This window comes from Phoca vitulina, unplaced genomic scaffold (assembly GCF_004348235.1).
Source record: "Phoca vitulina isolate PV1807 unplaced genomic scaffold, GSC_HSeal_1.0 scaffold23, whole genome shotgun sequence".
Taxonomy (NCBI): domain Eukaryota; kingdom Metazoa; phylum Chordata; class Mammalia; order Carnivora; family Phocidae; genus Phoca; species Phoca vitulina.
The window spans coordinates 9,224,528-9,249,235 of record NW_022589726.1 but is presented as its reverse complement, the minus strand read 5'-3'; the positions used below and the strand labels follow the sequence as shown (position 1 = coordinate 9,249,235).

At 39.5% G+C, this 24,708-nt stretch overlaps 1 protein-coding gene across 2 annotated transcripts in view; it reads left to right on the top strand.

Annotated features, from left to right (window-relative positions):
- The window catches only part of SRGAP1 (SLIT-ROBO Rho GTPase activating protein 1), a 266,543-nt gene that overhangs the window by 224,412 nt on the left and 17,423 nt on the right, over window positions 1-24,708 (top strand). For both annotated transcript variants that reach the window (XM_032420257.1, XM_032420256.1), the window contains exons 13-18: window positions 1,022-1,082; window positions 1,396-1,473; window positions 3,499-3,633; window positions 16,011-16,116; window positions 19,704-19,928; window positions 22,603-22,682. In XM_032420257.1, the coding sequence (XP_032276148.1) occupies window positions 1,022-1,082; window positions 1,396-1,473; window positions 3,499-3,633; window positions 16,011-16,116; window positions 19,704-19,928; window positions 22,603-22,682 (685 nt within the window). The remainder of the gene's footprint in view (window positions 1-1,021; window positions 1,083-1,395; window positions 1,474-3,498; window positions 3,634-16,010; window positions 16,117-19,703; window positions 19,929-22,602; window positions 22,683-24,708) is intronic.

The following is a 24,708-nucleotide window of genomic DNA, read 5'->3' as shown; positions in this document are numbered from 1 at the left end:
TTTCAGAATAAAATTCCTCATGAATTAGTACCTGATGTCTGCTAATCATTTTGAACCTCCATGTTTCCTATAAAGATCTAATTCCTGAAAGAGCAGTCTTTAAAAGTACATGAAAAATAACTCCATAGTCAGTAACCTTCTTTAACTACATGGAGTGCATGGCATTGATACATATTTAACTGTGACCTTAGCAGCTCCTTCATCTCATCTGTCATCCTATACATGTTTTAAAACATTTCCAGAATTCACATTTGTTCAGTAGAGTACACTGACTCTATTATTAGATGTGGGGAAAGAGGCCAAAAAACTCTCCCTTCCTCAGAAAACAAGATCTAATGGGATGTGCATTTGTGCCATTTTTTCATAATCCTTAAAACATGTAAAAATAACAATGAAAAATCTATAAGGATGAGTAAGTTCTGATGCAAACCAAATAAATATATAACACATTATAATCATGTAGAAGGCAATCCTCCTATCATGTATCTGGAAGCATGTAAGCTTTTTTATAACTGTTGTCATCCAGATGGTGTACTCTCAGGATGTCACAGAGAGGGTCCCGGGGGGTCTAAAAGGCTGTGTGTAGTGACTGGTATGGCCAGTCAGTTCTAAGGTGCTATGGTTAGAATACACGGAGTTCTTTTTAGCTCCATTAGATTAATTACTTGTATAAATAACCCTCAAAAAAATGAGTGATTCATGTATTCATTTTGATACATGAGCCTAAATATAAGTAAAACAGATGAATTAGCTTTGACATCTCTAGGCACAACAGAGGAAATTGAAACAGGACTGCGTTAAATGTATTTAATGTGGTTTGCTCCAGAACTGAAATATACCTTTGGTTAAATATAATCTTATTTTTGGCCTTAGTGGAATATTTTAGAGGGGGGAGTATTTGGAAATGATCATCTAAAAGAATAAAAAGCACTCTTTAATTAGGGTTAAACTGTGAACTTTGTTATTATGTGTGATTTATGCCTCTCTTTTGTGGTTAACTGGTTTCCATCTCTTTACCCAGGACTCAGGACAGATTATCCCTCTCATTGTGGAAAGCTGTATTCGGTTCATCAATCTCTATGGTAAACCATAAACTATGGAATTCTTATTTTGTTTTTTGGGTTTTTTTTTTTTTTTAAAGATTTATTTATTTATTTATTCATTTAAGAAATCTCTACACCCAACGTGGGGCTTGAACTCACAACCCTGAGATCAAGAGTCACATGCTCCACCAACTGAACTAGCCAGGTGCCCCTGAAATCTTACTTAAAAAAAATAATCACTAGGAGTATTTCAGTAAATGTGTCTTCTCAATTAACATTTGATTATTAGGGAAAGGGGGACCTAGCAGTTGTGATGGGGTTTTTCATCCTCTTCATCTTCTGTTCTCTTTAGGTCTTCAACATCAGGGGATTTTCAGAGTGTCTGGTTCCCAGGTGGAAGTCAATGATATTAAAAATTCATTTGAGAGAGGTAATTGCATGTCTGTACCCATAAGCAAACCACGTTAAAAAGCCATCAGCTGCTCTAGAGTGAAGTGGCATATTCATTCTGTAGATCTTCAAAATCTTTCTCTTTGCATTCACTTCATTTTAGATGTTGAGGTAAGAATCTGTTTAGAATAGCTGAGAAATGAAGCCAAAATCGTAAGGCTTTGTTATCAAGTATAGAAAGGCATATGAGCTTTGTATTCTGGTTTAGGACTGGCATTGATCATTCTCAGCATGTGTGTCAAAGGTGGCATGAGAACCCATGAGAAGTTTCTGGAAGAGTGGCAGGATAGCCCTGAGCCTACCTAGTAGGTGTTGGGAGTGACTCATCCCAACTGCATGTCGGGAATGCTTTCCTTCCTCTTTTAACCATCCCCAGACTCCTTCCCTAGGACCTTAGTTGGGCCTTACTCTTGTTCATCATTGGCTGTCAAATAAATCCTCCTGAACTGTTACTTCGCACATTGTAATTAGCAAAACCATACACTTTAGTGTTAGGCAGACCCAGAATCGAATCACTCTTCCAGTTACTCGTCATTTGATTTCAGTCAAGTTACTCATCTCCTATTTTGGCCTCAGTTTCATCATTTGCAGAATTCCAGGATCAGGGTAAGGATTAGGTATAATCAGTGAAAATGCATAACTCTGTGTAGGGATGGTTCTTAGTTATTAATGCGCCTCAGTTATAACGATTTCTATCATGTCTACTGTTGGATACATCTCACTTGGAAGTCAAGCCAAACATACAGAGTGAGGGGCATCATGGCATGGAGACAGGGCAACCTTCTCTCATTCTCTGTCCCTTTTCCCTTGGCAGGGAGCCCTTGAGAGTTTGAAAGCTTGGTGGAAGAGGTAAACTTGGAGCCAGATGGTTTTTCCTGTTCTAAGTTCTCTGACTGATAGGATGTGTAGAGCAGAGCAGCCTCCCCTCAGCAGCGAAGTGGTCCAAGTCTCTTACAGGAACCATATTCAGCATAAGTTGAAATGTATAAAGCATCAGTTTCCTGTGCCAGTCACCACAGGAAAATGCTTTATTATTTTTCATTAGAAATTCCCCTAGTATTTGTTACTGGTTTGTGATCTCTTTGGGTGAGGCTTTCTCTCGGTGGGCAAAATATATATATATATATTTTTTGGTGAATTTCTGTTCAGTGATTTGCCAGAGAAAGAGGAGAAAAAGGAATCACAGGTCCCTGAAAGTAAGCTGCTGGAGAGGCCAAAAAAAAAAAGTTAAAATGTATGATCTTTGTGAACTTTAGAACACACCTGTGAATAAAAAATGGAGTTTGATTTAAGGCTGCATATTATGTTGAGTTTCTTAAGGATTTTATCTCAATTTAATTCTCGGGGGGGGGGGGGGTTGGACAGTCATGTCAATTATGTACATTTTAAAACTGTTTACCATAAAGAATAATATAATTTCATATTTGTGATATATTTTTTAAGTTTTTATTTTTTATACAAACCCCTTGGTACTATTAAGGGCACATTTTCAAATTCCTCTGTCTGATTTCCAAATCCCCCACTGCTGAATACAGCTTTCAGATGCACCGTGAACGCCACTGTACCACTTGAGGAAGCATTTATTTAATTGTAGGTATTCATAAGTAGGTGCATCCTAGAATAGTTCTGATATTGTGTCTATATCGTATCTTCTTCCCAGTAGGATAAAAAACACAGAATGTAGTATTTGAATTCATGTCAAGCTAAGATTAGATTTTAACTAAGTCCCCACAATATTTTATTTTAAGATTTGGGTAACTTGTAAGGGATTATTTGGTAGCGTAAGATTTTTAAAAAGTTTTATTTTGGCCAACTGTTTTTAGGTTAATCATGGGTTGGGGTATCTAAACCAATTATTTTAATTTTAGTACTATATAATCTTTCATAAAGTGTAATTAAAAGCTACATGTATATAAAGAAACATGTGTGAGTATAGAAACATATTTTTGTTCAGAGAAAAAGAAAGCACTGTGCATGTAACTAATAATTTTTTTTTTTTTTGTAGGTGAAAACCCTTTGGCTGATGACCAGAGTAACCATGATATTAACTCAGTTGCTGGCGTTCTGAAGCTCTATTTCCGTGGGCTGGAAAACCCCCTCTTTCCTAAGGAAAGATTTAATGATCTGATTTCTTGTATCAGTAAGTGGATTTTTTTTTTTTTAGTCTTTTCCCACCAGAATTGTTTCACTAACCAATTTCCTGGAAAAGGCAGTGACCCCTCTCCACATATCCTCCCCCTAACTATTACCCCATTACCACCAAATTTTTGAGACCATTTGTTTTCTTTCTGGATCCAACATGAGTCATCCTCCCAGCTGTGGCCTCGCCCTCTGCTGAGTGGGTTTTGCTCCTGAACATCACAAGCTCCAGAGAGCCCAGGAGCTTCCCACTTAGTGGCTGGAATAAAGCAGAAAGGCAGGTGCCAACCAGCTAAGGGGGAAGAGGGAGTTGTAAGCATGGAACATAACTTCCTTTTGGCTTTTGGTTCTTGGTTTTCTCCACCAATCTTGGGAGTGGAGTAATTTTCCCATCTTTGACTGTGACTTCAGAGCTAAGGTAAAATGAGATCAGTGATCATTAGTACAGTGCAGGGACACCAGGTGGTAATTATCTGTCAGTGGGCATCCCCAGCGAATAGGCAGAGTTGCTGTGGGACTATGTAGGACATATCATGAAACCGATAATCATCAGCAGATAAACCATTGCTGTTTTATTCAGGGAGGCTTTTGACACTACAGGAAAGAAGGTGAAAGTCATAATACCAGGAATTAGGTATTAACCACATCGAGTTCCATACACCTGAAAATGCAGTGCCTTTTTAAGAAGCCCCAGTTCCCAGGCAAGAGTCTAGAGCTGACTTAGATCGCACAGCAGGGAGAACAAGAATAAGGATCAAGCTTGCCCCTAATGAAGAAACCTTCTCACCCCGCTTCCCCAACCAATTCACCCACCCAACCGTCAAGTCCTATACCGACCTCAGAAAATCTCCCAGCTCACGCCTCCTTGCCCATTGCCATCACCAACGCCTCAGCTTCTCACTGGGGCTGTTGTTAACAGTCTCCTAGGTGGAGTCAGTGCCTACTTCTAGGTGCTGCCATCTCTTCCCACCACCCCCATCCTCCACGTCAGTCCATCCTTCACACCGCATCTAGATCCGATGGGGCAGATTTGGTTATTTCACTCCCACCGCCCCCCTTTTAAAAGCTACTGCAATATTTCCCACCTGAACACAGACTCCTGGGTATGACCACTTCATAGAATCGAATTCTTCTTCTATTGGATCTCTTCCTGCTTCTGTGCACACTTCTGTCCTGCCACCCTTCCCCTGTTTACTTTATATATATCAACAGTAGCAAACAGCAAGCATGCCAGGCCAACGCCCACCCCCGTTCCTTTGCCCACGCTGTTTGGTCTGCTGTCCCTGATAGCTATTTGACATCTGCTGTGAAGGTTTTGCTGACCTAGCACTCCTCCCAGCATGCCATCCCCCCCACCACCCCTAGCGGAATTAGTCACTCTCTCCTCTACTAACATTCCACTCTGTATGGAGGTCTATAATTTTTCTTAACACCCCACATTGCAATTTTCAACCCCTTCTTTTCCCTCTGCTGAAGAGAGAATTCAGGGAAGAGGTTAAGAATGCAGGCTTTGGACTCAAATAGCCTAAGTCCAAATTGCTCACCAGCTATGTGGCCTTAGGCAAGTTTCTTAACCTCTCTGCATGTGAGTTTCATCAGCTATAAAAAAAAGGGAGAATAGCAGACCATATATATCACAGGGCTGTGAGAATTAAATGAGTTAATACCTGTAAAGTGCTAAGAAGAGTGCCTGGCAAAGAGTATGTTCAATGAAATGCCTACAGGTAACTCCACAGGCCAGTGAGGTCTTAATAGGTTATTCAGTTTTGTAGCCCTAATCCTTGGCATAGTTAATTCCTGGTACATTAGTAAGTACAGAATTCATAGTTGTTAAAGGTCACCAAAATTTCACCAGAATTCTTTTGTTGGCATTCATGCCTAAAATCCTGGCTGTCGTTGGATATGAGTTCCCCAGTCATAATTCCCTCCGCCCCCATCCCATACAGCCTGATGTCTTGTGTGGGATTCAGAAGTGTGCCGGTGTGTCCATTCCAAGGCCCTTACATAGCCTGAGTCATCACAGCAGGCCTGTGACCCAGCTGGAAAGAACTGAAAAGGAGGTGTCATGTTTCTGGAATTCTCCTTTGGGCTTGTCCAGAGATTTTTCTTACATCCTAGCCAGAAAGCTTAAATCTGGAAAAATAATACACACTCTACAATGCTTAGTGGTTTTCTAGGTACATACATCATATCAACATTTATGTTTATGTGTACCAGTAGGATAAAGCACATAGGACTACCTTGTCAGTTAGTAGTGTAGAATCACTTCATATTTTCACTGAATTAACACTATTATTCCATTGTGGTTATTAAAATCTGAACCATCAAGTCAGAAAGATCAAGATTTAAATTCTAGCTTTACCACTTAATAGCTTTGTCACCTTGGGCAGAGATTAATAATCTTACTGAATATCTGTTGCTTTATCTATTTCATAAAGTCTGTGGGAAGAATTTGAGATAATTCATATAAAGTATTTAGCATCATGCCTGGCACATAGTAAACCTCAATAAATGTTGCTGGCTATCGTCATTACAACTGTTACAACTACTCCCAGTATAATCTGAGGTCATATATGCTAGCACCTGGGTTAGCCACTTACCAGTCTGTTCTTTGACCTAATTACCTGACATGCATTTAGAAATGATGCTAGTATAACCCAGAAGTTATGGTGCTTCCAGCACATGGAATGTTTCATAACAATCAAAATCAATCTGTCTCACAATGGAAGGGTCAGGCTTAGCGAAATATGAAGACCGTAGGGGGAAAAATGGAAAATCTACAGAAATATCTTTCTTTTCATGCAGACAGTGCCTTACGTGAAATGCTACCAGTGCAAATGAAGAAGTTGCAAAGACATCCCCTCTGTATTAAAACAGTGGATTAATGAAAAACAATGGATTAATAATCCTTGGGTTAATTTTTATGAAAATAGTCTCTATCGGCAATGAATGCCCTCCAAGACCTACATCTCAAAGAAGCAAGAGTCCCGGGGTTTAAGGCTGCTAAGGACGCTAGTCAGTAGAGATTTAACCATGCTAGTAATTTAAGTAGTATTGTCAATGTTTTTGTTAGTGCTGTAGTTACAAAGTTGCATAGGTGTTGAGCTGTCTGTCCCAACCCTACTTTTCCCCCATAAGTCCTGTTATTTTTAGTGCATTTTGCAGAATAGGATGTTTTTCAAGAACACATAATGAATGATGCTGTATACTACGACCCCTTTTCTTCCAACATCTAATCTCTTAAAAAGGAGGGGATTTCTAGCTATTATTGATTTATCTCTAGGCAGGCATTTTTCTCATGCCAGTGTGACCCTGATGTACCATATTTTTTCTGGATTTTTATTAAATTCTTTGAGAATGTTATTGTCATTCATCCTTATGTCTTCTCATCAATATTACAATTTTTGATAATTTGAACCATTGATTAATTGCCTACCATATGCAAAACTTTGTAGGGATTCAGAGACTTGATTTTTACATTCAAAGGGTTTAAAAAATAGTAAGAGTGAAAATATTTACAAATATGCAATCTAAGTTAGTATGTAATAGAAGCACAAAGATTTAGAAACTCTAGAGGAGAGAGAGAGAGATCTCATGCAGGTTGATTGTTTTTATCCATGTCATCTCTTAGCATTGCCATAATTGGATTGGTTATCCCTATTAAGATAATTTCATGTGATATTTACTTTGTATAGAAAAATCTTCCCTTTTCATCTTTTTTAAGAGTTTACATAGGTCTCTGGGGCCCCTGGATGGCTTAGTCGGTTAAGGTTAAGCGTGTCCAACTCTTGATTTCAGCTCAGGGCATGATCTCAGGTCGTGGGATCAAGCCCTGCCATGGGCTCTGCGAGGAGTCTGCTTCTCCCCCTCTCTCTAAAATTAATAAATAAATCTTAAAAAAAAAAAAGTTTACATAGGTCTCTGGTTACCTACTATTTTTTGTTTACTTATTTTTGGAGCATTTGGGGAAAGATTTTTTTTTAAGTGATAAGTTGTTATTGTGCCATTTTTATGTCCCAAAATATTACATTCTTTGGAAACTTGCAAATATATGTACTAAAAGAAAATTGGTATTAGCACACACGTGCAGTCTCTCTCTCTCTCTCTCTCTCTCTCTCTCTCTCTCTCTCTCTCTCTCTCTCAAAAAAAGAGAAAAGAATTATCAGGATAAATTCCTGGTGGACTCCAGTGCAATCTAAATTTGAAATGACAAACTTGGCAGTGGCTCAATTTCTCACCCAAGGATTGTTTTTGATTTTTTTAAACCGTCTACTTTGTGAATGGTTTTGTAAATGCTCCAGATTAGGCCCACACATTCTGGGCAGCTTCTCGAATGTACATATACCATGGCTTTGAGATTTCCTACGGCAGAAGTCCAAAGGACTGGCCCTAGATGAGCTATTCAAGCGATTTGTGGTCTTTCCTGGCTGTCTCAGGGCTCTGAGCCCAGATGGCACATTTGGGCTTCACGTTACCTTATGTGTTACTATCTAGGTGACTGCTTGAGCACCAGGAAACTTTTTTAGGAGGGTCTTTTACCTATCATGATATCAACATGTAGTCTTGTAGGATACTTGAAAAATACACAAAAGCACTTAGAACAAAATACTATCCCACCTAAAGCCACTACTCAAAGACAGTCAATGGTGTGTACACATTTTGTTGCATTTCCTTCTGCTCTTTTTGTATTCATGTGCACACAAAGCTTTTTTTAAAACCAAAGTGGAACTGTACTGTCCATTCTGTTCATCATCAGCCTTCTTTTTGACTCTTATTATACATAATTTCAAACATCTATAAAAAGATAACAGAAAATTATAATAAATCCCAGTATAAACAATCACCTAACTTTAACAATTTTCATTTCTTGGACAAAATTTTCCCACCTCTATCCCTTCCCTCATCTCCCTGACATTATATCACTTCTTCTGTATGTATGAATCTCTGGGAGATGAAGATTCTTTTCTTTTTTTGTACAACAAAGCCATAATGCCATTATCATACCTTAAAAAATAACAGTAATTTCCTAAAATCATCAATAAGCCAATCAGTACATTTTTTAAAATAATTATTATGCAATTAATATGTCATCACTGTATAAAAATTAGAAAATAATACAGAAAAACCATCTAAAATTTCTTATACAAAGATAATATAAACCTTTTTAGTATGTTCCCAGGTTTTTTCTATACATATACCTATGTACTTGTAAGTTTTTTATACCTATGTACTTTTTTTTTAAGAGGGACAGAGCGGGGTAGAGGGGCAGAGGGAAAGGGAGAGAGAGAATCTTTTTTTTTTTCTTAAAGATTTTATTTATTTATTTCACAGAGAGAGAAACAGAGAAAGGAACACAAGCAGGGGGAATGGGAGAGGGAGAAGCAGGCTTCCCACCAAGCAGGGAGCCCAATGTGGGTGGGGCTCGATCCCAGGACCCTGGGACCATGACCTGAGCCAAAGGCAGACGCTTAACGACTGAGCCACCCAGGTGCCCCAATACCTATGTACTTTTTAAAACAGCTTACGGTGGGGTGCCTGGATGGCTCAGTTGGTTAGGCATCCGACTCTTGGTTTTGGCTCAGGTCGTGATCTCATGGGTCATGAGACTGATCCCTGATTGGTCTCCACACTCAGCAGGGAATCTGCTTGAAGATTCTCTCCCTCTGTCCCCCCCACTCATGCTCATTTTCTCTCTCTCTCTCTGAAATAAATAAATCTTAAAAATAGTTTATTGAGATATAATTCTTGTACCATACAATTCATTCATTAAGGTATACAACTCAGTGGTTTTTAATATATTCACAGGATTATGCAGCCATCACCACAATCAATATTAGAACATACTTATGACTCCAAAAAAAAAAAAAAAAAAACCCCAATTAGCAAACATACACTATTTACTCATCCCATCCCACTAGGCAACCACTAATCTACTTTCTGTAAACTTACCTATTCTGGCCATTTCATATGTAAATGGAATTATACAAAATGTGGTCTTTGGTGACTGGCTGCATTTACTTCACATGTTTTCAAGGTTCACCCATGTTGTAGCATGTATCAGCACTTTATGTTATTGCCAAATAATTGTCCATTGAATGGCTATACCACAACCACATACTTTTAATAAAAGGGGTGTCATACCAAGTGACTGCTGATGGATGTGAGATTTCTTTTTGAGGTGATAAAAATGTTCTAAAACTGATTGAGGTAATGATTAATCAACTGTCAATATACTTTAAAGGCATAAAACTATATACTTTATATGTGTGAATTATATGATATATGAATTATATCTCAATACATCTCATTAAAATTGTATCATGTCCTGTTTGTTCTTTATAAGCCTTTTTTTTTTTTTTTTTTAAAGATTTTATTTATTTATTTGAGAGAGAGAATGAGAGAGAGCACATGAGAGAGGGGAGGGTCAGAGGGAGAAGCAGACTCCCTGCCGAGCAGGGAGCCCGATGCGGGACTCGATCCAGGGACTCCAGGATCATGACCTGAGCCGAAGGCAGTCGCTTAACCAACTGAGCCATCCAGGCGCCCAAGCCTTTTTTTTTTTTAAGTAGGTTCCATGCCCAGCGTGGAGCCCAACATGGGGTTTGAATTCACAACCTTGAGATCAAGACCTGAGCTGAGATCAAGAGTCAGACATTTCACCCATTGAGCCACCCAGGCACCCCTATAAGCCATTTTTAAATTTAGTGATGTTATTAACATTTTCCTATATCAGTATTTTTTCAAAATACAGACTTTAGTGGCCATATAATGGCTTTTATTTCATTTAACAAATTCCCTAGTTTTAGAAATTTAGGTTGTTTCCAGTGATTTTGTAGTTAAACAAAATATTATAATGAGCCTTTTAGTACATAAATATATTTGCCCATTTCTAATTGTTTCATGAAAAAAAAAAAAAAAAAGCTCTCAGATTCTCTTCCTGGTTCTCCAATGTATCTTTTTGTTGCTAAAAATTCTTTCAGCTTTATTGCATACGTGATGGTTTCTGTCTGAATTCTAAATTTCTGTTTGATGCCTTATACTAGGGATTCCTTTTACCCTTAAAAATATGGAACAGACTTAGTATCTGAACTGAATAAATAAAGCTTCCTAAGCTAAGACTGTTCCTTTACTAACCTCAATAATTCAGCAGGAGGAGAAACATTATTTATGTATTTATTTCTGTGTTGCTATTTAACTAGGAAAGAACATAATGGTTTAATTCACAGAACTCGATCTATTAATGAATATTAGAAAGACTTGCAAGCATTTCATTTCTTACCTAGAAGAGCAGCTGGTAACTCTCCCATCAAGGCGAGGCTAAGATTCATCTAAATGTACTAGAATATCTGTTTTTCTCTGTCCCTTTCATTCACACACATACACTGTCACATGCACAAAGTTGATTAATACCTTGACATTGATAGAACCTAACAATGAACCTAAAAATGGCCTGGGACTGGTAAATTCACCTTGAATACTGCCCGTTGATCTCTGGAGCTCAGAAATATTTGTGTGCCTGCTCTTAAATAAACCATGTCTAAATGTGGCCATTCATTTCCTTCCCTGTTGTCATACTTGAGGATAAATTTGCATCTTGTGATTTATTATTTGTTTCCTGACAAATACTTTTTTGCACATAGTGCCTCAGAAGAACTGGTATTTTCAGAGTAATGGCCATTTGAGGGTTTTGCCACTTTCTGAAGTAACTTGTGTTTTGTGGTGAATTTTTCACACATTTTTTTTTTATTTTTTTTTCAGAGCAACTAAATTTTAATAAGTTACAGAACAGAGTAGTTAACACTTACTGTGAAGTTTCTGGAATTACATACAAGAGGAATCATTCAGAATGTCCTCCTAAATTTTGTGTATCTCCTTTAATGCAGCAAACTATATACTTTATTTAAAATTTTTTAATTGAAGTATAATTGACACACAATGTACATTAGTTCCAGGTGTACAGCATAGTGATTCAACCCATTTTTTTTTTTTAAGATTTATTTCACACACATTTACACGGAGCTGTCAAAGCCCCATGCTGTGAGGTTGGGACGCTGACATGGGAACTTTGCAGTGCTAGGAAAAGACCATAAATAAGCATGGGGAGCTTTGAGCATGTGACCGAGACTGGATGAATGCCACTTTTACCTAATTACATGAGATCCTGAATTGTGGAAACAAAGGCCAGCTTAAAAGAAATTCAAATGAAATCCTGATTTTCCTTACTGACAACTTTTCTGAGGAGAAGAAAAGATCAATCTTTTCATGCAGCATGAAACTGTGAAAGACTATGAATTGCCACACTCAGAGCCAGCTGGGAACGCACATTAATCAGTGTCCGAAGCAACCATAAATTTTGACCTGCTAACTGGACTCGGGAGAGTAAATGAGTCATTTGTAGCAGAGCGAGGCTCCTGTAGGATGTACACTGCAGGCCTTTTGAGCAACCAGCCAGGTAATATCTGAGTCCTGCTCACAGCCGTCATGCTCTGAGGCCTCTGGGACAGAGATTTGCTACGACTTCAGGAATGCGAGCACTTCTGTTCTGCTATGATTTATGTTTACTGTAGTTGCAGAGAATGTATGCCTGCCTCCCATAATTTCATCTGGTCTTTTTGGCATCACTTTTTTACATTCCTATTGCCTTTCTCTCCTGAAGTCTTTCATTTGCATCTCATGGTGCCCTCCCCCGATTTTTTTTTTTTTCAAATTGTGGTAAAATATACAGAACATAAAACTTACCGTCGTATCCATTGTTAAGTATATGATTCAGTGGCATTAAATACATTCCCATTGTTATGTAACCATCACCACCATCCATCTCCAGAACTTTTTCATCCTCCCAAACCGAAGCTCTATACCCAGAAAGCAGGAACTCCCCTGAGGCCCTGACAACCACCGTGCTACTTTCTGTCTGTGAACTTGACTACTCTAGATACCTTGTGTAAGTGGAATCATACAGTATTTGTCTTCTTGTGTCTGGCTTATTTCACTTAGATTGTCTTCAAGATTCATCCGGGTTGTATGAGAATTTCATTTCTTTTTTAAGGCTGAGTAACGGTTCCTTGTGTATATATACCACATTTGTTTATCCACTCATCCATCAGTGAACATTTGGGTTATGTCTACCTCTTGGCTATCACAAATAATGCTGCTGTGAAATTGGTGTATCAATACCTGCTCTGGGGCAGTGTCGAATCGCTGTATTGTACACCTGAAACTAATACTACACTGCATGTTAACTAAGTGGAATTTAAAACTTTTTAAAAAATCAATGAGTTAAAAGAAAATTAACCACTAAACAAACAAATAAGTAAATACCTGTTCCCCGGCTCTTTTTTTTTTAAAGAGTTTTTTAAATTTATTTGTCAGAGAGAGCACAAGCAGGAAGAGCAGGAGGGAGAGGGAGAAGCAGGCTCCCTGATGAGCAAGGAGCCCGATGCGGGGCTCCATCCCAGTACCCTGGGATCATGACCTGAGAAGGCAGACGCTTAAAGGACTGAGCCACCCAGGCATCCCCGCCCCGCCCCCCAGTTCTTTTTAAATAGAAGTATGAAACTACCTTTAAGGGGTAGGGGAACTCACTTTAGAACTGAGAGACAGAGGAGCGCCTGGGGGGCTCAGTCGTTAAGCGTCTGCCTTCGGCTCATGTCATGGTCCCAGGGTCCTGGGATCGAGCCCTACATCGGGCTCCAGCCCTACATTGGGCTCCCTGCTCCGTGGAGAATCTGCTTCTCCCTCTCCCACTCCCCCGCTTGTGTTCCCTCTCTCTGCTGTGTCTCTCTGTCAAATAAATAAATAAAATCTTTAAAAAAAAAGAACTGAGATAGAAACAAGAGGATCTTGAATTAAAATTAAGCCTCTTGGGAGTAATGCCTGTGTTCTCCTCTAGCCAGAGGGGATTTGACAAAAATTAAAGATCAATAATACATTAAGAGTAGTTCCTTTCACATTCTTTCCTTTTCTTTTTTTCTCTAAGGCCCCAAAACTAGCCTGAAGTTGCTAAAACCCTCTCCCTAATAGTTGACCTTAACCTTATACCGAGGATCAGCCTGGAGAATCAGTAGACTTAACTTTTGAAACAATCCAGATCCTCAGTAAACAATGGCAGAAGTTTTGTTGTTCTGTTTTTAATCATAACCCTTATATGGATCTTTATGTGGCTAGAAAAGAGTAGAAGGTCTTGCCAGTCCGGAGACCATTAATGGGACAGTTCATCATTACAATTTATAATTTGCATAAACATATTAAACTTTGTAACTGTTTGGTTTGAGGTATGAATGGAAAGTCATTTATACACACAATTTTTTGAGGACCAGAGAATAAGTGCTAATAAATCTCAATATTTATTTTTAAGAATGGGTCATAACTCATTTCAAGTTGGAGAACCACTGGTTTAAGAGGAATTGGAATGGGAAACTGAATTAGGAAAGTATCATCATGGTCCAAGTTAGAAATAATAAAGACTTCAATTAGGAAATCAGCAGTGAGATATCCAGGGGTAGAAGCAACAGAACTTATGTCCCACACAAAATGGAAAAATGAAGCGAAAATACTACCTTCCTAGAAGGGATGGTCCTAACCTCAAGACCAGATGAGTTTGCCACTGAAGAGAACAAGTAGAGATCCAGGAGGGCTAACTACATTTGTGTGTGGGAGAAGGTCAAAAAACCTGAGAAATAGAAGGAGAATCAATTGGCTACTGTGTCAGAAATAAAGTCCTTAAAAAAAAAAAAAAAAAGAAGGCCTGAGATTTTCAAGTAGGATATATGAACATCTCAAGAGCAATTAAGAGCAAATGTAGTAACATGAAATTAGAGTAAGCTTCAAAAATGTTTCTGAAATATTCTTTTGAGATATTTTTCCCAGGGGCACCCGGCTGCCTCAGTTGGTAGTGCATGCGATACTTGATCTTGGGGTCATGAGTTCAAGCCCCACATTGGGCAAGGAGCCTACTTAATTAAAAAAATAATAATAAAGAAATCTTGGGGCGCCTGTGTGACTCAGTCATTAGGCATCTGCCTTCAGCTCGGGTCGTGATCCCACAGTCCTGGGATCGGTTCCCTCTCTCGCTGTGTCTCTCTCTGTCAAATAAATAAATTAAATCTTTAAAAAAAAATCTTTTTCTAAAATATATCTTTGTTGAATGTCTTCAGAGTTGTACTTTATAAATGGGGTGCCTGGCTGGCTTCGTCGGTGGAACATGCAGCTTTTGAGCTTGGGGCTGTGGGTTTGAGCCCCACACTGGATGTTGAGGTTACTTAAAAATCCAAGAAAGACAACCCAACTTAAACAGAAAATAGGTTTTAGTCCCAGCTCCATCCCTCCAGCCAACTAACATAGGATAAGCCGCTTACCCAGTTCTCTTTTTCCTAATCCATTAAATGGGGATGACAATCCATGCCCTGCCTACTCCACAGTATTGTTATCTGCATTAAATTGGATAGCCAATGTGAAGATGTATTGTAAAATATAGGCCATTATGCAAATAATGGATTATTGGAACTAACTTTTTTGGCTGCTATTCACAGGCATTTTTGTGTTAAGAAGCTTTGGACAATTTGTATTGCTAGCAAAGAGGTATAAAATAATACTAGGAAGTTCCAGGTACTCCTGTCTTCAGGGAGCTCACTCTCCCACAGGGATAAGGAAATAAATAACTGTAAACACGAGGGTATAAGTTCTGTGAGAGCAGGAATCAAATCACTAATGTATTTCTAATGCCTAACTCAGTACTTGAAACCTAGTAGGCTCTCCTAAAATATATGTTTAAAAAATTGATGAAATTATGTAATACAAAGTAAAAAGTCATATCAATAAAATACTATGATAGTTTTGAGGAAGGAGAGATTCAAAACCTGGTGCATTGCCTAAATCATAGTAACATACAAATAAATATAGGATGAATTAATGAATCATAGGGGAGATGTCCCCCAAAACTACTTTAGTTACCATGCAGCTTTTGAATGGAGTTGAAGCCATATCAGATGCAAAATCCAAAAGTAGCAGCAAGTGAAAAATGGTTTTTAAACCTAGAAGACACTAAGTTGCTCAAGACCATGGCAATCAGAGAAAACAGTGATAGGTCAGAGGAGATACTCTCAGAAATGGTGTTACACCCAAGCTGATCACTTATTCACTGTTTTGGATACAATGGCATCTCACCCAGGGGCAAGGGATTACTTATGGTCAGATACGCAATTTGGTACTGTGTTCTGTAGGCTCCATGCCCAGCATGGAGCCCAATGCGGGGCCTGAACTCATGACCCTGAGATCAAGACCTGAGCTGAGATTAAGAGTCGGACACCTAACCAACACCCAGTGTTCTGCTTTAAATGTGGCAAGCGAAAGGATCCTGACCATGTTCTCTTCTGTCCATAGGAATAGATAATCTCTATGAGAGGGCGCTTCACATCCGCAAACTCCTCCTGACCTTGCCTAGGTCCGTCCTTATAGTGATGAGGTACCTCTTTGCCTTCCTCAATCAGTAAGTACCCAATACTCGGCCAGAATGCCCATCTTCCATTTCCATTTGCACTGCTCTGAATTTTTGGATTCTGTAAAATGTACACTGGGTCCCACTTATCAGCAGAGTCAAAGAGAAGTTGATTGAATATAGACTGAAGGTATGTTTTTCTTCAGCAGATCAAGGTCATTGTATAATAGCTGAAAGATGCAGAAACAGTGACCATACATGCAAAAATACACAAATATTACCAAAAAGAACACTTGTCAGTAAAATATGTGTTTTTCCAACTTCCATCCAGAAGCTAATGTCATGAACGTTTTTATCAGAATGATGTAAACCACCCGCTCAGTGCAGAAAATTTCTGTGATTTTTGATGTTGTAGTCAAGGAAGGAGGAGAACTATAGATGCGAATTATACGCAGATCCAAAAAAGAACTTCTGCAAACTCAATATAATGAGCTCTTGTCAAGAAGAAGATATTTGTAAAAGTCTGCAACAATGTAACAGAAACCTTAAAAAATCATGGCATTATTTTCAAAGAAACTTTACTGTTTTAATTTAAGCACCTCGATTTTCATTTGTCTTCCTAGGTAATAAAAATGGGCCCCCCTATAAGAACATCTTCCCCAAGCCCTAAGAGCCCCTTGCTCTTCAAGGATCTAGTTAAGTAATTGGAAATAAAAGAATCTGGGAGGAGTAAGCTCGGGGCAATGCCTTCTCCTTCTGCCATGGGTTCATCCTTCCCAAAATTAGGATGTTTTCTCTTTTCTATTTCTTTGGAGGTTTAGAGTTCTCACAAGCCATGGGGACTTACAACAGGCCTGCTAACTATTCCCGAAATCATACGCACTGAGGCTGACCGCAGAAACCAAGTATCATCCAATGGGGAAATGCCTGCAGGGGACTAAAATATGCACAAATGACAGCAGAAGCCCATTTGTACAGAAATAACCCCTAGGAAGAAGCAGTGTCTAGAGAGATGGATATAAACTATGTTTAGGTTATGTAGATGGCCAGAAATCCTATCTTTAAATAAGCCTAGTTACCCAGGTGGTTTTAAAAATCTGAAGGCTTGCTGACCTTGGCGGGCAAGTGTGAGGGCTCCGAACCTCTGAGCGCGTTGCTCAGAGGTTCGGGCACGGGCACCTTAGCTGGGCACGGGCACCAGGGCACCACAGAGGAGCTGGTGGGGGGCCAGCTCTATCCAGGGGTGTCACCTGAGGAGTTCCGCCCCTTTATGGCAAAGATGAGGGGGATTCTTAAGTCTATTGCATCTGCAGACATGGATTTCAACCAGCAGGAGGCATTCTTGACTGCTCAAACCAAAAAGCAAGGTGGGATGACAACTGACCACGCTGCCATCATTTCCAAATTCTAGAAAAGCCGTGTAAGACAAAAATTCGAGAGAGCCTCATGAACCAGAGCCTTTGGGACAGTGGGCTTTGGGGCCTGAGCTGGAGAGTTGATGGCAAATCCCAGTCAAGGCACTCAGCTCAAATGTACACCGCTCTTGCGGTAATGGGGCTGGAAATGGGGCAAAGTGGAATGGAATCTGAATTTCTGTGTTTGGCATTTGACCTGCCTAGCTAAAGATGGTTATCGAAGCAATTGAAGTGACCTGGGTTGGGTTTTTGGGTTCTTTTTTTTTTTTTAATCTTATTTCCTCATTAGTATTAAAGCCTCAAATTTAAAAAAAGGGGGGGCATCTGGGTGGCTCAGTCATTAAGTGTCTGCCTTCCGCTCAGGTCATGATCCCAGGGTCCTGGGATCGAGCCCCACATCGGGCTCCCTGCTTGGCGGAAAGCCTACTTCTCCCTCTCCCACTCCCCCTGCTTGTGTTCCCTCTCTAGCTGTGTCTCTCTCTGTCAAATAAAATCTTAAAAAAAAAAAAAAATCCGGACGCTTGCGATCTTCAACTTTAATTGCATGTGCCTCCCCTTCCCCGGTCTGGAGGGCCTTGCATTCCTGCCGGCCCTCTACGTGCTGTCCCCACTGAATTTTCCTGGCACACCTGAGCGAATCCCACAGTGAACCAAGAAACTACAAGAGACTAGCAAAGCAGTCTGTGAATCAAGAAAGTTCTCAAAACCTGAATCAAACTCACCCTGTAGCTCAACAGAATAGCAAATGTGCCATGAGTCAGCCGGCTGGCCTTGCTTCCAGCATTTCTGCCCAAAGATGCCCCCTGGCTCGCTGCACCTGCCTTCACGCAGAAACAAGCCCCAGCCTGTTGGGTGGGATGCTTGGGACAGGAATTATGAAAAGAGAAAGAACCTATTCTCCCTTAATTGTAAAATCGAAACATGGATACAACATTTTTATAACAAGCTTTTGCTCTTCAAGCCAGCGCTGAATTAAAAACCCAGAAAGATTAACTGTGACTCTCCCCATCGAGCTTACGTGTGTCTTTCGAAAATCAGACCATTGTTACTCTGAATCTCACTTCTCCTCCATGCATCCATTTTCCAGATGATCTGTAACATAATCGTTGCCTTTACTGTGAACTTTTTTAAAAAGACTGAATGCTTGAGAAATGGCAGAAGGGAGAGACATATGTTAGCTGAGGAAATTATGCTTTTGTATTTTCTGCTTTCTAGGCTATCTTATTTCCAAAAAAGGATAAAGTATCAGGTCATGTGGTATTTCAGTTTCTTTGTGTCTGTCACCATCTCACAAATGTGGCTGAGTCTTTTTTTTTTCCTTCTTCCATTTGTCATCTGTTCACCTGGATTTTACATTTCAAGATTGACATTTTATTCATGGGAAGATAACGTCTCTAGCTTCTCTCTCAAACAGTACCTTCTGCATGTGTTACAGGCAGAACAATAAAGAGCTGGCTTATTTTGAGTCACCTCTGGAAAATATCTCACAAATATCCATTGGATTGAATTTAGAAATTAGTACCAGACAACCAGAAACTTCTCCAAAGTTTGTAGTCAGCCAACTTTAAAAGGAATGAGAGAATTGGGGATTCTTTTCCCCTTCTCTTGCACTTTTAACGTCTTTTGTGACTGACTGGTGACTAGTTTTGGTACTCTTACCCAAAAGCAAATTATAAAGCCCAGAGTTGTTTGCTTTCTTTCAGTGGTTACAAAGAAAAGGTGCTTTGTTTTCCTCTAGGCTTTCCTCAAGATTTATAGGGGAAAACTGAAATCTGAGATGTGTTTGATTAGTGGGAGGGCATTTTAAAGATATCCATAAAACTTTATGGAGCTCACTACTGCCCTTCCCAGATTTACTTGAGTAGCATTTAGAGCCTCGCCATAGTGTTTACAAATGAAACTCATTCACTTGATCCTGGTCTCCATTGAAATAGAAATTATCTTAAACTCTCTTGTGGCTTTGAAAAATGCCACTGAATTAAGTAAGGAGGATTTATATTCCCCTTTCAGTTTCTTCCTAGTTGAAAGGTTGTAAGTTGCTTCACTTGCTTTGGAATTTGCTGAGGCAACTTAAAGTAGGTGGAACACTACCTTACTCTAATAATCAAAACCAAATACAGTCAGTGCTTTGGATCCCTGTGTTCAGAATATAAAGTATCATATTGAACAACAATTTTCTTTTTTCTCTCCTGTGCTTTTTTAACTTCTGTCTTTCTTTCATAGCCTTTCGCAGTACAGCGACGAGAACATGATGGACCCGTATAACCTGGCCATTTGTTTTGGTCCCACATTGATGCCTGTCCCAGAAATACAGGATCAGGTGTCTTGCCAGGCTCATGTGAATGAAATTGTCAAAACCATCATCATCCACCATGAAACTATCTTTCCAGATGCTAAGGAGCTGGATGGCCCTGTTTATGAGAAATGTATGGCTGGAGATGACTACTGGTAAGTCCGAGAAGTTTAGTCCTTCCCTCCCTGGGAAAAGTGTGGACGTAGAGATAATCAGTTTAAGAATAAAAATTGACCGGGGTCGCCTGGGTGGCTCAGTCGGTTAAGCGACTGCCTTCAGCTCAGGTCATGATCCTGGAGTCCCGGGATTGAGCCCCGCATCAGGCTCCCTGCTCAGCAGGGAGTCTCCTTCTCCCTCCATCTCTCTCCTCAGCTTGTACTCTCTCTCTCGAATAAATAAATAAAATCTTAAAAAAAAAAAAAAAAAGAGTAAGAATTGACCATAGGTTGCCAAAGATTCCAATTTTTACAAAAAGAAGAAGCAGGAACACTTGAGATAAGTTAGAATACTAACACCCAAGACAGCACTGGCTTCTTAACTGTGGAAACTCCCATTCCTCCCTCCCTTTTCCCCAAGGATGGCATCTTTTTAAATATATTCACCCTACTGCAACTTTGGTAGAGAATAACGGTTTTGAAACATAGAGAACTGTGTTAATTTTACTATTATATCAAGCAAAGATAAGTGATTGAACTGACAGATTTCATTTTTATCCTGAAATAGTTTTGGCTCTATATAAAATATTTCAGATACATCATTTTATTTTTTTTAAGATTTTATTTATTTATTTGAGAGAGAGAATGTGAGAGAGAGCACATGAGAGAGGGGAGGGTCAGAGGGAGAAGCAGACTCCCTGCTGAGCAGGGAGCCTGATGCAGTACTCGATCCCGGTACTCCAGAATCATGACCTGAGCTGAAGGCAGTCGCTTAACCGACTGAGCCACCCAGGTGCCCCTCAGATATATCATTTTAAAGGAGCCCTGTCAACGAAATATGTTTTCATTCTTAATTATTTCCATTTCTTACTAATAAGTATTATCCTAACCAATTATAGTAGTAATGGTCATTTTAAGCAAATTTATTTTAAATTTATCTAATTTATTATTAATACATCACTGGGATAAAAAATGGCAGTAATAGTCACTATTACTATTATTTAGTATTTAGTATTACTATTATTTAATATTATTACTACTACTACTATTATTATTATATTATCAATATTACATATTATTAATATGGCAACATAGTCACTAATGAAGTATGAAGATGGGGGGAGGTGTGGTCAGTTGAACAATCCCAAAGGTAGGGAACCCTAAAATATCTGTGCTCACTATGTGATCTATGAATTCCTGCTTCTAAGAAGTCATACACAATAAAAGTAGCTTTGGTTCCTTGAGCCCCTACTATGTGCCAGCTACATGGGATCACTTTATGCACTGACCACTCTACCAAGTGAAGAGAAGCCAAGGAGCCTCTCCAAGGACTGCTCGTAACTGGAGGCAGCCCAGGTCTGTCTGATTCCAAAGCCCACGTGACTTTTCCCACTCAACTGCTGCCTCCCAGCCCACCTCAGAAACCGTTCTGTGCAGCTCAGATTCAGGAGCAGCTGGGACAGACCTATCTAAGCCCATTCTGGACCCCCCTGAGGACACTTTGTTTCCCGTTGCTTCACTGAAGGCTAGGTAGAAGTAGAGTGAATAGCTGAAGGATCTTAAATACCTGAAAGTACACTTGAACCATAACAGGGGTCTTACACCACAGTATGATTGAATGTATGACTTAAGGAAACTGAAGGTTGACTCCTTCCAGAAGCACTCCCTTCTAAATTTAAACAACAAAGCACGATAGATTCCAGTTCTATGGTATATCCAGCAATTTCACACATGAAATTGAATTCAAAAATATTTACTTGAGCACGTACTATATGCAAGGTACGGACTGCTGAGCTTGGCTCTGTGAAGATAAATGAATCAAACTCAGCCCTGGTGAGATGCATAAGTTTATCTTCATAGTTGTATTTATTGCAAGGCCAGTGTCACAGTATTTCCAAACATTCAGGGTTATATCTGTAAGTTCTGCTACCTTGTTCCTTTTATCAAAGAGTGGTATGTGAAGATCTGGTCAATATTATCTGATACATTGGATCCTAGGATTTTGTGGTCACTTCTTTTTTTTATAAGCAGGCCCCATAATAAAGAGTCTTGCAGACAGTAACATGTGCTTGATTATGTCCTTCACCCATGCATAGTGTTCTCTATGGGCATCGCTCATTTTAAACAGGAAGTCAATGATAAAGTAGTTATCCTTCTCTCCAACACCAGCAATATAAATGGGCTTTTACAGAATGTCAGGTTTGTTATTTATGACAGATGCATTCCATTTACCAGTATACATTTGAGGAGTGTGGTTGTGTTAAAGGGTAAGTTTTTAAAAAGGATAAAAATCATGACTCTCTCAAATCTGCAATGAACATGTATCAAGAAAAGATGGGAAGGATACTACACCCAATTCAAAGCAGAAATCAAAGAGCATCAGTTGATATGCAGTAAGGTATGTTGAAATGAATTTGCAAAAACTGCTGTATCCACAGGGCAATAATCATATTCCACTGGAATTCAACCAATTTTAATTTCTGTGGATACAGATTATCTGTGTCAAAGATGAAGGGACCTGCACTCGCATAGGACCAGATGATCCTTCGAGCCTCCAGCATTTCATTGAAAGACTATCCAGAAACTCTTTTGCCATTCCAAAGTCTCATATAGTAACAGTTGTTCATTTTTTAAATCCTTTGACTTTATAAGAATTTCTGTTTCCACTTCACAGTGACAGCCCATACAGTGAGCACGGTACATTGGAGGAAGTGGATCAGGACGCTGGTACAGAGCCCCACACCAGTGAAGACGGTATGCCCTTGTGCCCTTGTTATAAAACTAACCTTAGTATCCATTTTTTTAGAATTGCTTATATTAAGAATTCAGTAGGACACAAAAGAAAATTTATAAAATATGTGTAAAGTATGAAGAATAATATTACAGTGAACATCACAAACCACCACCAAGTTGAAGAAAAAAGACATCATTACCTTTGCCTTCCCTGCTATGATTGCCGTCCTTACTCGCTCGGGGGTAACCGCTATATGTTTGTGTTTTTCAGTGGTTTATTGTTTCATTTTTTATTTTCTTGAACTTTTTATAAATGGAATCATACTGTATATACTTCTCATGATTTTTTTCTACTCAGTATTATGTTCCTGAGACTCACCCACATTGTTGCATGCAATTATAATCGTTTATTTGACCACTGTATGATATTCCATTGTATTTATTTTATTATTGATGAATATATGAGGTGTTTTCTATTTTTTGCCATTAAAAAGAGTGCTGTTAGGAATATTTTGAACATGTATGCTACTGCAGTACTGCAAATGTACAGGAGTTTCTCCAGGATATACGCACCTAGGAGTAAGCATGTTTTCAACTTTACTAGATAGAGCCAAACTATTTTTGAGAACAGCTGTAATGATATACACCCCCGCCAGCAGTATATCAGCCTTCCAGTTGGACATATTCATCAACACTTAATTTTATCAAATATTGTCATCTTTGCCAGTATCATCATGTGTAATGGTATCTTGTGATTTTAATTTGCATTCCTCTGATTACTGATAAAGATGTTGTTTTACGATATAGAGTATTATAGAAAACTTGGTGTATATTGGGACGCCTGGGTGGCTCAGATGGTTAAGCGTCTGCCTTCGGCTCAGGTCATGATCCCAGGGTCCTGGGATCAAGCCCCGCATCGGGCTCCTGGCTCAGTGGGGAGTCTGCTTCTCCCTCTGCCTCTGCCTCTCCCCCTGCTCATGCGCTCTCTCTCTCGCTCTGTATCTCTGTGTCTCAAATGAATAAATAAAATCTTTAAAAGAAAACTTGGTGTATAGTAAGGACAACAGATCAGGAGAGGATTGCCATTGAAAAGATATTTTGTTACTCACAGTACACAAGAGGAAAGGGTACATCATGCCTCAGGTGGCCACACAGAAAAGCACCAAGGTTGGTCAGGAGGCAGAGGTAGAAGGAGCAACTGGGCAAGAGTCTTTGCTGTGCTTTCCGCGGGAAGGAACAGGCAGGGCATGATACGCAGGCTTCAGATTGGCTAGTGAGAATAATTTCAGCAGGTTCTGGGGCAAAGGGGCTGTCTCTGGTTGTCTGGTACCTGGTCAGGTGATTAGGGCAGGTGGATAGTGACCCAGGAGAGGTGGTTGGGGTGGGCTCTGGATTGGTTGGTTTGTATTTGAAAGGCGCCACAGGTGAGTTGTTTACACTATCTGTAGGAACTGGTGAGCCTTGGGAGGGCCCGACCCTTCAGCAGCAGTGAGGTCAGAATACAGAAAATAAAAATATGGTTCATGGAGATATACTCACCTTCGTGTGCTTCGATTTCTTTTTGTGTGTGAAATTTCTGTCAAGTGTTTTGCCCATTTGGGGCCCATTTTCCTGCCCACTCTTCATTTCTCTGGGCTTTTTTTGCTTGGTTTAATTTGATTTGGCTTTGGTTTTTTTCTTATTTATAAGAGTAGTTTGTGGGTATGGATCAGGTCTTTTATTGTGTATATGTTTTGCAAATATCTTGTGCTCTGTAATTTGTCTTTCATGTGCTTATTATGTCTTTTGCTAAACAAGGAAATTTTAAAGGAGTTGAAGTTACCCAATCATGGTTGTTTCACTTTGTGTCTCCTTTAAGAAATCCTTCTATGCTGAATGAAGGTAATGAAGATAATTCCCCCATATTCTTTCTCTCTCTTTTTTTTTTTAACATTTGTTTATTTTGGAGAGAGAGAAAGGGCGTGCACGAGCTGGGGGCAGGGGCAGAAGGAGATGGAGAAGCAGATTCCCTGCTGAAAAAGGAGCCCGATGTGGGACTCGATCCCAG